Source organism: Choloepus didactylus, chromosome 8 (assembly GCF_015220235.1).
Source record: "Choloepus didactylus isolate mChoDid1 chromosome 8, mChoDid1.pri, whole genome shotgun sequence".
Lineage (NCBI taxonomy): Eukaryota > Metazoa > Chordata > Mammalia > Pilosa > Megalonychidae > Choloepus > Choloepus didactylus.
Genome location: NC_051314.1, coordinates 98,412,119 through 98,427,623, shown reverse-complemented (window position 1 = coordinate 98,427,623; position 15,505 = coordinate 98,412,119). Strand labels below are relative to the sequence as shown.

The following is a 15,505-nucleotide window of genomic DNA, read 5'->3' as shown; positions in this document are numbered from 1 at the left end:
CTCTGAATTCTCAATTCGATTCCATTGATCTATATGTCTATCTTTGTGCCAGTACCATGCTGTCTTGGCAACTGTGGCTTTATAATAAGCTTCAAAGTCAGGGAGTGTAAGTCCTCCCACTTCGTTTTTCTTTTTTAGAGTGTCTTTAGCAATTCGAGGCATCTTCCCTTTCCAAATAAATTTGATAACTAGCTTTTCCAAGTCTGCAAAGTAGGTTGTTGGAATTTTGATTGGGATTGCATTGAATCTGTAGATGAGTTTGGGTAGAATTGACATCTTAATGACATTTAGCCTTCCTATCCATGAACATGGAATATTTTTCCATCTTTTAAGGTCCCCTTCTATTTCTTTTAGTAGAGTTATGTAGTTTTCTTTGTATAGGTCTTTTACATCTTTGGTTAAGTTGATTCCTAGGTACTTGATTTTTTTAGTTGCTATTGAAAATGGTATCTTTTTCTTGAGTGTCTCTTCAGTTTGTTCATTTCTAGCATATAGAAACATTACTGACTTATGTGCATTAATCTTGTATCCCGCTACTTTGCTAAATTTGTTTATTAGCTCTAGTAGGTGTATCGTTGATTTCTCAGGGTTTTCTAGATATAAGATCATATCATCTGCAAACAATGACAGTTTTACTTCTTCTTTTCCAATTTGGATGCCTTTTATTTCTTTGTCTTGCCGGATTGCCCTGGCTAGCACTTCCAGCACAATGTTGAATAACAGTGGTGACAGCGGGCATCCTTGTCTTGTTCCTGATCTTAGAGGGAAGGCTTTCAGTCTCTCACCATTGAGTACTATGCTGGCTGTGGGTTTTTCATATATGCTCTTTATCATGTTGAGGAAGTTTCCTTCAATTCCTACCTTTTGAAGTGTTTTTATCAAAAAGGGATGTTGGATTTTGTCAAATGCTTTTTCAGCATCTATTGAGATGATCAATTGATTTTTCCCTTTCGAGTTTTTAATGTGTTGTAATACATTGATTGTTTTTCTGATGTTGAACCATCCTTGCATGCCTGGAATGAACCCCACTTGGTCATGGTGTATGATTTTTTTAATGTGTCTTTGGATTCGATTTGCAAGTATTTTGTTGAGGATTTTTGCATCTATATTCATTAGGGAGATTGGCCGGTAGTTTTCCTTTTTTGTAGCATCTTTGCCTGGTTTTGGTATTAGATTGATGTTAGCTTCATAAAATGAGTTAGGTAGTGTTCCATTTTTTTCAATGTTTTGAAAGAGTTTGAGTAAGATTGGTGTCAGTTCTTTCTGGAAAGTTTGGTAGAATTCCCCTGTGAAGCCATCTGGCCCTGGGCATTTATTTGTGGGAAGATTTTTGATGACTGATTGGATCTCTTTGCTTGTGATGGGTTGGTTGAGGTCTTCTATTTCTTCTCTGGTCAGTCTAGGTTGTTCATATGTTTCCAGGAAATTGTCCATTTCTTCTACATTATCCAGTTTGTTGCCATACAGTTGTTCATAATATCCTCTTATAATTTTTTTAATTTCTTCAGGATCTGCAGTTATGTCACCTTTTTCATTCATTATTTTGTTTATATGGGTCTTCTCTCTTTTTGATTTTGTCAGTCTAGCTAGGGGCTTGTCAATCTTGTTGATCTTCTCAAAGAACCAACTTTTGGTGATATTTATCCTTTCTATTGTTTTTTTGTTCTCTATGTCATTTATTTCTGCTTTAATCCTTGTTATTTCTTTTCTTCTACTTGGTTTAGGATTGGTTTGCTGTTCATTTTCTAGCTTCTTCAGTTGATCCATTAGTTCTTTGATTTTGGCTCTTTCTTCCTTTTTAATATATGCGTTTAGTGCTATAAATTTCCCCCTTAGCACTGCTTTTGCTGCATCCCATAGGTTTTGGTATGTTGTGTTCTCATTTTCATTCGTCTCTATATATTTAGCAATTTCTCTTGCTATTTCTTCTTTAACCCACTGATTGTTTAGGAGTGTGTTGTTTAACCTCCAGGTATTTGTGAATTTTCTAAGTCTCTGATGGTTATTGACTTCTAATTGTATTCCATTGTGGTCAGAGAATGTGCTTTGAATAATTTCAATCTTTTTAAATTTATTGAGGCTTGTTTTATGTCCCAGCATATGATCTATTCTGGAGAAAGTTCCGTGAGCACTAGAAAAGTATGTGTATCCTGGTGATTTGGGATGTAATGTCCTGTAGATGTCTGTTAAATCTAATTCATTTATCAGATTGTTTAGGTTTTCAATTTCCTTATTGGTCTTCTGTCTGGTTGATCTATCTATAGGAGAGAGTGATGTGTTGAAGTCTCCCACAATTATTGTGGAAACATCAATTGCTTCCTTTAGTTTTGCCAATGTTTCTCTCATGTATTTTGTGGCACCTTGATTGGGTGCATAGACATTTACGATTGTTATTTCTTCTTGCTGAATTGCCCCTTTTATTAGTATGTAGTGGCCTTCTTTGTCTCTCAAAACATCCCTGCATTTGAAGTCTATTTTATCTGAGATTAATATTGCTACACCTGCTTTCTTTTGGCTGTAGCTTGCATGAAATATTTTTTTCCATCCTTTCACTTTCAATTTCTTTGTGTCCCTGTGTCTAAGATGAGTCTCTTGTATGCAACATATTGATGGTTCATTTTTTTTGATCCATTCTGCGAATCTATATCTTTTAATTGGGGAGTTTAATCCATTTACATTCAACGTTAAAACCGTGAAGGCATTTCTTGAATCGGCCATCTTATCCTTTGGATTATGTTTGCCATATTTTTCCCTCTCTCTATTAATATCCTTTATTGTACCCATACCGAATCTCTTTAGTACTGAACCTTTCTCCAAGTCTCTCTGTCCTGTCTTTGTTTCTCTGTCTGTAGGGCTCCCTTTAGTATCTCCAGTAGGGCAGGTCTCTTGTTAGCAAATTCTCTCAGCATTTCTTTGTCTGTGAAAAATTTAAGCTCTCCCTCAAATTTGAAGGAGAGCTTTGCTGGATAAAGTATTCTTGGCTGGAAATTCCTCTCTCTCAGAATTTTAAATATATCGTGCCATTGCCTTCTCGCCTCCATGGTGGCTGCTGAGTAGTCACTACTTAGTCTTATGCTGTTTCCTTTGTATGTGGTGAATTGCTTTTCTCTTGCTGCTTTCAGAACTTGCTCCTTCTCTTCTATGTTTGACAGTGTGATCAGTATATGTCTCGGAGTGGGTTTTTTTGGATTTATTCTATTTGGAGTTCGCTGAGCATTTATGATTTGTGTATTTATGTTGTTTAGAAGATTTGGGAAGTTTTCCCCAACAATTTCTTTGAATACTCTTCCTAGACCTTTACCCTTTTCTTCCCCTTCTGGGACACCAATGAGTCTTATATTTGGACGCTTCATATTATCTATCATATCCCTGAGGTCCATTTCGAGTTTTTCAATTTTTTTCCCCATTCTTTCTTTTATGCTTTCATTTTCCATTCTGTCATCTTCCAGGTCACTGATTCGTTGTTCAACTTCCTCTAGTCTTGTACTATGAGTGTCCAGAATCTTTTTAATTTGGTCAACAGTTTCTTTAATTTCCATAAGATCATCCATTTTTTTATTTAGTCTTGCAATGTCTTCTTTATGCTCTTCTAGGGTCTTCTTGATTTCCTTCATATCCCTTACTAGGGTCTCATTGTTCATCTTTAGTTCTTTGAGTAGCTGCTCTAGGTGTGTCTCTTCTGGTCTTTTGATTTGGGTGCTTGGGCTTGGGTTATCCATATCGTCTGGTTTTTTCATATGCTTTATAATTTTCTGTTGTTTTTGGCCTCGTGGCATTTGCTGTCCTTGATAGGGTTCTTTTAGGGTTTGTAGACCAGTTGAAGTCCTTATCTCTAATTTATCAGATCTACAGCTTCGTGGAGTACACTTTCTCTAACTAACCAGCAGGTGGCGTCCACGAGCCACCTGTTCTCCACAAGCCAGATCTCCCCTGCTTAGCCTTTTTGGTGAGTGGGGGAGTGAGTCTTGTGGGGCCCAATTGGTGTCCCAAGCTTGCGTGTGTAGTTGGTGTTGCCTGCCCTGTATGTGGGGCGTGTTTCTGGGCAGTCGGGGAGGGGGGGTGGCCCTAACAATCAAATCTCCCTGATGATCCTAGAGTTTTAAAGCTACTGCAATAGTCTAATCCTTCAGTTCAGTCCTGCCACAGTTTGTCTCTGCCACTGACCCACAAGACTTTGGTATTGGCGTATGGCTCCTGAGACTTGCAAGTGGGCCCCTCTTCCAGGCTGTGCACCCCGGGTCCTCTGTTGAGGGATGACTGTGCTATGTCACAGGTGAGTGCCGTCCCCCCAGGGCAGTTCTGGGCTGCTGGGCTGTGTTGGGAGGCTCCCAGTCTGCTCAAATGATGGCTGAATGGGGCTCTGTTAATTCACACTGCTCCCCCTTCCCAGCTCTGGGACATTCAGCTGAGGTTGCAGGGAAGGCTAATGTCCACGCCCAGTTTTGTGGTGTGTGCCTGTTATTTGAAGCACTTCCGTCACACTGGGTTGTCTGGGGCAGCTCTGGGCTATGGGGCTGGCGATGGGCAGGAGTGTTTCCTGTCCACCAGGATGGTGGCTGTGAGCGGACACCCCCCTTTTCTTGGGAAGTTGTGTTGTTTAGTGAATTTTCTCAGCCACTGGATTATTGCCTTTTGTCTCAGAGCTCTCTTATTTCTGCTCTTGACTTGACGTGCCCAAATTTCAATTCTTTGAAGCTTTCTGTATTGAGCTTCTTAGAGTAATTGTTTTAGAAAAAGCAAAAAGGATTTAAAAAAAAAAAAAAAAAAAAAAAAAAAAAAAAACGGCCCTCCTCAGAGATCTAATGGGTTATTGAAATGCTAATAGACAAAGCAACCAGGGCCATTAAGGAAAGGTGCCCTGGGCGGAGAGATCAGCCTTGCTTCGGGATTTGCATATGCGCCTCAAGGCCTGATCTCCGCCCTTCCCCTTTCTGTGTTCACCAGAACTCCAAAAATCCTCTGCTTTTACTTTGGAGCTTCTCGTGTTGTTTTCCTTCTATGCCCGTCTCCTCTCTGCTGGGCTGGCTGCTCTCAGAGTCTCTGGTGTCTGGCCTCAGTCTATCTATGGTTGGAGTTTGAATCAGTAGAATGAGTTTCCGATGAGAGCAGCCACTGCAATTCTCCCTTCTCCTTCCTGGAGCTGACAGCCCCTCCTCCCCCGGGACTGAGCCTGGCAGGGAGGGGCGCGGGTCCCCTGGCCGCAAAAACTTACAGATTTCGGTGATCTCAGCAGTTCCACGTTTTCATGAGTGTTGTATGAAGTATGCCCAAAGACAGATTGCTCTGTGGTGTCCAGTCCACGCAGTTCCTGGCTTTTTACCTACTTTCCTGGAGGAGTAACTAAAACATACAGCTCACCAGTCTGCCATCTTGCCCCGCCTCCCCCCAATGCCTTTTGTGCCTACTCTTGGAAACTGCACACCACTGCTTCCAGTTTAATTTATTTATTAGAAGCAAGTCCCTAAGTCCAGCCCACAATCCAGGACAGGAGAATTAGGCCTCCATCTCTTGAAGGTGGGCAATCATTTTACAACACTGGAGACAGTAACCATATTTAAACATAGTTAGCAATCACTTTAGCATATAAGTTACCTGAATAATCACAGGTGACTGGCAATTATAACTAATACTTGTAGAATTCTACAAAGCAAGTTTTTTACATATATACAATTTTTAAAGTAAACCTAAAATACAGATAAAATGTAAACCCCACTTTACAGATGAAGAAACTGAGTAACTGAGGGGTTAGATACCGTTTCCAAGGTCACACAACACAAGTGGAAGAATGAAGATTTGAACTCGTCTTACATCAGAGCTCAGACTCTTAACCACCACAATTACACACTGTTATGAAATCCTAAACCCAGTATTTCATAGGAAACTAAGCCAGGTGTTACTGATCACTCAACTTCTGTCATTTGTGAGAGAGGGCTTTATGCCATCTTTTCCTTTTATTTGTCTTTTTTGAACTTTTAATTTAAAACCTCATGTAAAATTTTTAAAATGTAAAAATAATCCAAAGATCTCTATATTATAAAATTGTTTACATGAATTAACTGAAATTAAAAAGGAGAGTTTGTTTAGCAGGAAGCAGTTAATGGTTGGTTTTGATCTATTTAACTGTCCTTTAAATAAGATTTTATGTTGTTCCTTTCCCTTGATAAGGTATGAAGCTAATTAAAATTAAAACTCATTACCCATTAAGGGAACAATTATAAACCAAGATAGCTCTGAGCTGCTTTTTGATGGGTATTTCAACATTTTGATTGGGGATTTATATTTTTATGAACCTATATTTCCTCTATTCCTCTGGAATTGAAATTACAAGGTCCTTATTTTCTTCCGTTTTCATAGTAGAAAGATAAACATTGGATGTTCTATTCCAATGTTTAAAGCACTGATTTCTGAATTCATGCTAATATAATAATAAATTGCTCTAAGATTTCATCTCACATTTGGATGACATTAGTACTTAAAATTATGTATTCCTTTCTGTATGTCTTCTGTATTAATATGAGGATTATTTTAAATATTTTATAGCTATTAAAATTCGATTTTCTTAATGACAAAGTTTCAACTAGTTATCAAAATAATTTTTAAGTCTATTGCAAAACTCATTTCTGGAAATTATGATTCAGGAAATCAGCTTTTGCTTGTTAACATAAATTAGAATGTGCTTATGTGTGGATCTAGCACAGAAGTGAAACAGGATGTTTTTGAAAACAAGTGCATTCCACTTTGCCATTTATTCATGAAGAGGGCAGTGGATGCCATATTTTATATTTCCCTTTTAATTAATACTTTTTCCATTTACAGAGTAATGAATGTCAATTTGTAGGAAACCATAGAACAAAACTGTTAATGAGCCATAGTCTCACCATACAGTCTTCAGTAGGGATGGACGGCTGGCATTCACGGAGTCTACCCTCCCTGCGGCTCCCTGGGGGACTGTGCCAGGAATTAGGTTCAGTTCTGGACAAGAAGCCTACATTCTCCGTGGCTGACCATAGCCTATACAGCCCTCATCAGTAGGACTAAGAAGCAGACAAGATGCTGAAGAGGTCTTAAAGGCTGTTGCTCTACTCTTTGAAATGTATTTGTTGCTGCTCAGAGATTGCTTAGTGTGGGGAAAAGCTATGACAGCATCTTTCCTTTTTTAAAACAAAAAACAAAACAAAACTATTGGGCATCTATTTCATGTATACTGCAGTGTTACAAACACTTGCTCAATAAATTGTCGGAGTCTAGCTGGAAGAAAAGACACAGATATTTAAATTGCATAGATTTCTACAGTTGCCAAATAAGTTAAAAGTATGGGAGTGCTTTAGTAGGAGAAATCACATGGACAAGTATAGTATTTCTCTACTCATCAACACAGACTGCCTTCTTTTAAGGACCACATGCCCATTAGAATGGCTTAGAGCTCTGTAACCCAGAGGAAAACATGTTCTCAAACTTAATCATTTCTGTGGATGTGAAACCCTGGTAAACAGGACCTTTAGATGAGGTTACTTCAGTTAACGTGTGGCCCAACTGAATCAGGATGGTTCTTAATCCTACTGAACGATTTAAAGGGAAGGCCACACACAGAGAGAAAGCCATAGAATGTCACCAGAAGCCAGAAGTCAAGGAACCCAGGAGAGGCCACCCAAGTGCACTGCTATGTGACAGGAAAGCTAAGGACCATGTCAACATGAGCATATGTTAACATTAGATAGTACATTAACTTCCAGAGATGAGGTTTTTGCATTTTGCCATTTTCAGTGTCTGCAGATATTTATAGCAGTGATTTAGGGTGAAGTTTGTGCAGAGTACTTTGAGAAGCAGATCAAATATGATCTCATTGAAGACCTACCTAAACCCTTGTCTCTCTTACCCAAGAAAACAAAAATGCTTTGAAAACAAAGTAATGTAATCATTGGATAATATTAAAGTTGAAGCATTATTATCATCACCATCGTCATTCTTTCCATCAATTTGGGAGACCATTTTCATAGATTTAAAGGGGGTATGATCTCTATACTGTAAATATTTGAGTTGGGTTCAAAGAACAGTATAAGGTGCAGATATTAAAAAAATTTCTTCCATAGCAGCAGATAATTGCAAAGGTCTGGTAACAAAGGATAAATGTGGAGGTGGGAAAAGCAGAGGAAAGAATTAGAGGAATAAAGAAAGGGAAAAAAAGAACATACAGAAGGGTGAAGAGAAACTTAATAAACCTCACTGAGTTTAAAATAATTATTCCATTTCTTAGGCCTTAAAATAGCTCATGACCTTTTTCCTGAAGCACTTAATACTTAGGATCACATGAGTGATTTTCATGCACTTATAAGTTTCTGAGCGATTTTAATTCTCTAAGACACAACAAAATCTCAATAGACAGTCATTTTTATATGATATTGAGGGTATGTCACGTGGATTATTTCATGAAAGAAAGATTTAAACCCTCCAGCAACCTTTCCTGAAATCGTGTGGGTGACGAAATAGAAAAGCAAGAAGTGGAGGAATAAAAATGTAAAGTCACTGCTCTTATAATATATTTAAGAATGATGAAATCTAATCATACAAAAGCTTCTGGAAGTATCTATATCATAGTGTTAATAAAGCATGTCTCTGAGAAGTAGGATTGTTGGTATTTTTATAAAGTGTGATTTAGTCATGGTTAACAGCATAGATTCTCAAATAAGTCTGACCTGGGTTCAAGTCCTGTCCTTTGAAACCCTGGTTAACCTCTGAGCCTCTGATGCTCAATTATACAATTCCTGGGAGGGACAAATATCCCATTAGATTCAGTATCAGTAGCACTTGCTAGAGTGCTACATTGTATCAGCCACAACATATTTACCATATAGGAATTTTAATGAAGATTATGTAAAATGAGAGTAAAACACTTGGCTTGATACTCAGTAATTACTCAGTAAATGATAGTCTTATTTATATTAGCCTATTTTGTTTGTAGAAGTTTAGAGAAATTCCCTGTAATTATCATGCATTGCTTCTATAATAAGAATAAAAACAACAAATGAAGACCTACAAAAATATTGGGGAAAGGAGAGTTTATCTTCTACAACATGTAGGTAGGCACTTCTGTTAGCTTTTTCTTTTTCCCTATAATGATAGCTAACCATTCCCATATAGATTTTCCCATTATTTCATTAGAAAGTACAAGTGAGAGTAAAGCTGACTGGCCTTATCTATAGAGGGTTTATTTTGAAGGTGGAATGTAACACGTTATCTGCATTCATACAATATGAAGTAGATCTATGTAAATTTAATAACTAGAGAAATACTGGTTTTAGCCATAGCTACTCCTTTGTATTGAAATCATAATTAATTACAGCCATAATTATTGCTTTACCATGATAAAATTAATTCTAGCCCTAACTTGCCCTTTAAATCTGGAAAGCAATGACATATAAAAAGATGGTAGATTAAAGATAGCCACAGATTCTTTGATATTCTTCCTACTGAGAGGCCTCAGTAACCTGCTTGACTAACAGAATGTGGCAGAAGTAACATTCTGGGGATTTAAGGATAGGCCTGGCAGCTTTTGCCTGGACTTTTGGAATATTCACTTCTGGGGAAGCTGGCTGCTGTGTAAGAAATCTAACCATCCTGAGACCACCATATTGCGATGAAGCCCGTGATAACTACAAGCAGGCCATAAGCAGAGACAGAGGGGGAGGTATCTGGCCAGCCCCAGCTGTTTTAGCCATCTCAACTCTGGCACCAGAAATGAGTGAAGAAGCCACCTCAGGGGACATCCTACCCCGTAGACGGGACATGGAGAAGAACGGAGGAATCCAGGTGGCAGCTAGAATTGAAGCCCCAGATATATTTCTTTAGTCAAATAATCCCAGCCTTTCACTCCACCTCAGGAGAGCCTTAGCGATCGCAAAGAAGAAACAAATCGTTTCCACTACACTCTGCTTGAATCCTGATCCACAAATCATGAGCATCATGAAACAGTGTTGTTTTAATGCCTCTAAGGTTTGTTATACAGCAACAGATACCCAGAAAAGAGCCCCCTATTTATAAACTAGATGAACTTTAGGTAGATTTATTGCTAATCTATTTAGCTTTCTTTCCCATAAAAATCACACCTCTAAGTCAATCAGTTACCAACCCTGGGCTGAGTCTACAGTCACAAACGCTTAGTTCATAAATGATTAAAGTGTATGCAGCAAAGGAATTTTAAAAGATCCAATGTATTAATTTTTTCAAAAACTTTTTAAAAATAATTTTACAATTATTTTAAAAAATAATCCGTGAGATATATTCTTACCAAAGCAAATTCATGTGATATCCTTCCATCTGGAGGCAGTTTCGCACCAAAACCTAAAGCTGGGAACATTTTATCACTGTCATAATCTTGAACAATTTCTCCCACTGCCTTTAGTGCCATACCATACGCGTTCAGTTGGTAAGGATTCATGTAGTGCAGAGAAGTGGGCTGTGCGGGGTTGCCTGATGACAAAGAAAATATTTCAAACATTAGTAAGAGGGCTAAAGATGTATTTTTATTTTGACAATATTTTTCCCTGATGTTTATTTCAGAATGCAAATGTTTAAAATTTTGTCTTTCTGCCTATATCCATAGTTTGTCAAACGCTTTCTTTCGGATGGACATTAATTTAGAAATATTTATTACATTATATCACCCATGTAGGAAGTTTCCCAAAGGTATGCCACAGCATATACAGAATTTTTCAGAAACTATTACACATTGTCAATACCACAGGCTATTCCTGAGTTTTAATTCTAGAATAAATATAAAAGTACTTTCATCATTTTTATTTTATAAAAATCTTTATTTTTAAAAAATTGTGTGCCTTTAGCTTGAATCCTTATGATACGGTCACAAGACATAATATAATGGGCTTCATTAATTACAAGGCCTTCCTAAAGTTGTATCACAAAATCACATTTAAAATTTGAAAAATAATTTATCACTTAAAAAAAAAGTAATGCGTAATGAATTTCAAATTCAAGTTGGTTAAACTTCTAGATCTTCAAATTATTCACATTTTCTAACTAGACATTAAGCTAGACATTAAGCCAGAGGGGCCAAAGTGGAGGCCCGACATTTGCAAGACATCTATGAAATGACTGTAATAAATCTCATCAGTGTTTACTGGAAGGACAAAATGAGATTATACATATGAAAATGATTAACTATATAAGCACCATAGAAATTTAAGGTTTAACTACCACTGTTGTTATTATCTCGGCCATCTACAGGTTCTGAATTTCCAATATACTTATATTGTGTAGGATGTTGCATTTGAATAGAGATGAATTTGAGAAAGAAAGTAATGTATGTTCTACCACTCACACACATTGCAATTCACATTGAGTTTCCTAATTACCAGCACAAAGGTAGCCAAAAGTCCATTTAGGTTCTTAAGTGAAAATGGAAAGTTAAATGGGACTTGTAAGAGAACATACAGCTCAATTCTACATTAAAAATTTGCCTGAAGAAGAAAAGTCTCAGGGTACAGTTCTTTCCTGATGAAGGAAAAAAAAAAAAAGCACTTGAGATCCAGATAGAACTAAAATATAGGAGAGATATCCCCTTGGTTTATAATACATATAATTATGCACAGAACATTTCTGGCCTAAAAATAATTCAATGCTCAAATACTTTTAAATTTTAAAAGGGTTACCAGCATTCAAGGACTGGTTCCACATGATAAAATTTTTGAAAAGTGTCTTCCTTCTAAAGTAAGGATTCTGCCACTTGGTGAAAAGCCCACTGGAGACATAGTTCAGCAGTACCATTACTGGGCTAAATGGTTACTTAATACAATTCTCAAATGTCAGACGTGTGACCCAGTGGTGCCAATATGGCAAGTAATTCTGCATCGGTTAGGAAGCCAAAACTTAAAGTTGTAAAGCAATCCTAATATTACCCCAGCACGTCTAAACACATTAGCCTGTCAAGCATAGCAGGGCCAGATCCCATCCATCCAAAAATGCTAGTTCTTTCCAGCGTCTTCATCGAGACCACTTTCCTCACTGTGCCACACTAGCACCTTCCTCTACCTCTCAAGTTGTTCCTCTGTCCTGAAATTCATTTTCTCTCCTCCAGCTTATGTCTCACATGTATCAGACAGCCTTGCTTATGCATTCCAGCCCTCACAATTCTCCACTCCTACTCTTACTGCTCTTCTGTTCTGCACCACAAAATCTGGCAATCAAAAAAACTGCAAGCTCTGTGAGTTCTGGAGGCATGTTGATATCTCTCAGCATCTGCAACAATAGCTATGAAGAACGAATTTTTAGTCGGTTGATGACATTGGGCCTGACTAACAATAACAACAACAATAGCAAGGAATCTAACATGGATTGAACACCTTACCTTCATATCTTATTTAATTCCCTCAACAAACCTTATGACATGGTTACTTTTATTATACCCATTTTTCAGATTAGGGAATTGAAACTTCGAGAATTTAAATAACTTGTCCAACATCACACAATAATTGGTAAAACTAGAATATAAATTAAGGCATTTCTGATTCCAAAGCACTTACTCTTAACTATAACTCTTTATTTGGGAATGTTGTAATAACTTAAACTATAAGTATAATTAATATGAGGGTCAACTTTTTTTAAAGGAAATATCCTTTTCCCAACCCATCCAGAATAAGACAAAGAAGTTGTCTTTTGTGACTGAGCAAAATGTTTTCAAGGTTCATCCATGTTGTAGCATGTCTTATTTCATTACTTTTTATTGTCAAGTAATATTCTATTTATGGATATACCACATTTATTTACCTATTCATCAATGGATGGACTTTTAGGTTGTTTCTACTTTTTGGCTTGTGGGCTAGTATGAATAATGCTGCCATGAACATTTGTATATATGTCTTTATGTGGACATATGAGTTCATTTCTTCTAGGTATATACATAAGAATGGCATTACTGGGTCATATAACTACATTTAATCTTTTCAAGAACTGTCAAACTGTTTTCCAAAGTGGGTTATACCATTTCACATTCCCACTAGCAACGTGTGAGGGTTCCAATTTCTCTTCATTCTCACCAACATGTTATTATCTGACTTTTTAATTACAGGCATCCTAGTGGGTGTGAAATGGTTCTCCATTGATTTGCATTTACCTTATGGCTAATGAAGTTGAGCGTCTTCTCATGTGCTTGTTGGCCATTTGTTTATCTTTGTATATCTTCTTTGGAGAAACATTTATTTGGATCCTTTGCCCATTTTTAAATTGGGTTGTCTTTTTATTATGCAGTTGTAAGAGTTCATTATATACTGAACTAGATTAACATTATAAAAACATAAAAGACCCTTATCAAATATTAAAAGACCCTTATCAAATATAATTTGCAAATATTTTCCCATTCTGTGGAGAGTTTTTTTTACCCTTCTATCTTGATGGTATCCTTTAAAAAATAAATGTTTTTAATTTTTGATGAAATTTGGATTATTTTTTTCTTTTGTTGCTCATGCTTTTGGCGTCATATTTAAGATTCCATTGCTAAATCTGAGGTCATGAAGATTTACTCCTATGCTATCTTCCATTTTATCATTTTGGCATTTTCATTTAGGTCTTTGATCCTTTTTCTGTTAATCTTTGTGCATAATGTGAGGTAAGGGTGCAAGTTCATTCTTTTGTATGTAGATATTCCATTGTCTCAGCACCGTTTGTTGAGATTCTATTCTTTCCCCAAAATAGAATGGTCTTGGCCCCCTTGGGGAAAATTAGCTGACCTTATACACATAGATTTATTTCTGTACTCTCAATTCTATTTCATTGATCTATGTCTCTATCATTAGGCCAGTACCACACTGTCTTTATTATTGCTGCTTTGCAGTAAGTTTTAAAATCGAGAAGTGTGAGTCTTCCAACTTTGTTCTTCCATTTCATGATTGTTTTGCCTATTTGGGGTACTCTATGGTTCCATATGAATTTTAGAAATGGGCTGTCACTTTCTACAAAGAAGTCAGTTTGGTTTATGATTGAGATTGCCATGATTCTGTAGGTCAGTTTAGGGCTTATGCCATTGTAACAATATTAAGTCTTCCAATTCGTGAACACAGGATGTCTTCCCATTTATTCAGATCATCTTTAATTTCTTTTAAAATGTTTTACAGTTTTCAGAATATATAAACTTTACACTTTTTCTGTTAAATTTATTCCAAAATATTTAATTATCTGATGCTAGTATAAGTAGAATTGTTTTCTAAATATTATTTCAGATTTTTCATTGCAAATATATTGAAATCCAGTTGATTTTTATATAAGATTTTATATCCTGCAAACTTGCTGTACTTGTTTATTGGTGCTAATAAATTTTTAATGGATTCCTTAAGATTTTCTATATACAAGATCACGTCTTCTGAGAATAGACAGTTTTACTTCTTCCTGTCCAATTTTGATGCCTTTTCTTTCTTTTGCTTGTCTAATGGCCCTGGCAAGAAGCTCCAATATGATGTTGAATAGAAGTGGCAAGAAGTGATATCCTTGTCTTGTTCCTGTGAATAATTGGTATTAAAACTTAAATATTAGGTAGAAGATCCCTTGAATGGGTTTCTATAGTTTGTGTCTTTCTATTGAATAGATTCTTGCTTCTCCTGGTTGTTGGGCTAACATTCAGCAGGGAATGAAAACTAGTATTTTAACCTTGGGAGTTTAGATATATATATATTTATTTATTTATTTTATTTTGAAATAAATTCAAAGTTATAGGAACAGTTGCAAAAACAATACTAACCCCATACACAGAATTCCATCATACCCTGACCCCCCTCCCTGATAGCCCAATCCACCAACTTTAACATGCTGTCACATCGCTATTTCTTTCCCTCCCTCCCTCCCTATCATCCTTCATCTATTGCTCTGTCTTCTGAACATATGAGAGCTAGCTACACACATCCTTGAACATACACTATAATTCACGTATACACTTCCCATGAACAAGAACATTCTTTTATGCAATCCTATTAAGCACAGCTAAGAAGTACAAGAGATTCAATAATGATACAAAGCATACATTCTATATTTCCTTTTCCTTATGTCTCACCTGTGTCCCTTTGAGCCACCTGTCCTCTATCCTCCAATCCCATCCAAGTTCATCCTTGGCATTCAATTGTCATCTATTTAGACTGTCTTTTTTTTTTTTTTTTCAGTTGTGGAAACATATATACAGCCTGAATCTTCCCATTCCACCCCCTCCCTAACCTTCCATTAGTGGAATTGATCACATTTAGAATGTTGTAATGCTCTTTCCCACCATCCATTACTAGAAATTTCCCTTCACCTCAAACAGCAACCCTAGATTCATTTCTTAACTCCCCATTGCCCCTTCCCCCATTTCTCTTAACCCATACTCTACTTTTCATCTCTATGGTTATATTCTCTGATAATTTCTTTGTGTTTACTGTGGGGCTTAAAATCAACCTCTTAAATCCATATCAATCTTGTTTTTCTTTGCTACCACCTTCATTTCAATAGGACACATAAACTATGTTCCTAT

The 15,505-nt window shown here is 36.7% G+C and overlaps 1 protein-coding gene across 3 annotated transcripts in view; it reads right to left on the bottom strand.

Annotated features, from left to right (window-relative positions):
• Window positions 1–15,505, bottom strand: part of CPNE8 (copine 8) — a 252,147-nt gene that overhangs the window by 30,378 nt on the left and 206,264 nt on the right. For all 3 annotated transcript variants that reach the window (XM_037845646.1, XM_037845647.1, XM_037845648.1), the window contains one exon: window positions 10,286–10,467. In XM_037845646.1, coding sequence (XP_037701574.1) covers window positions 10,286–10,467 — 182 coding nt within the window. The remainder of the gene's footprint in view (window positions 1–10,285; window positions 10,468–15,505) is intronic.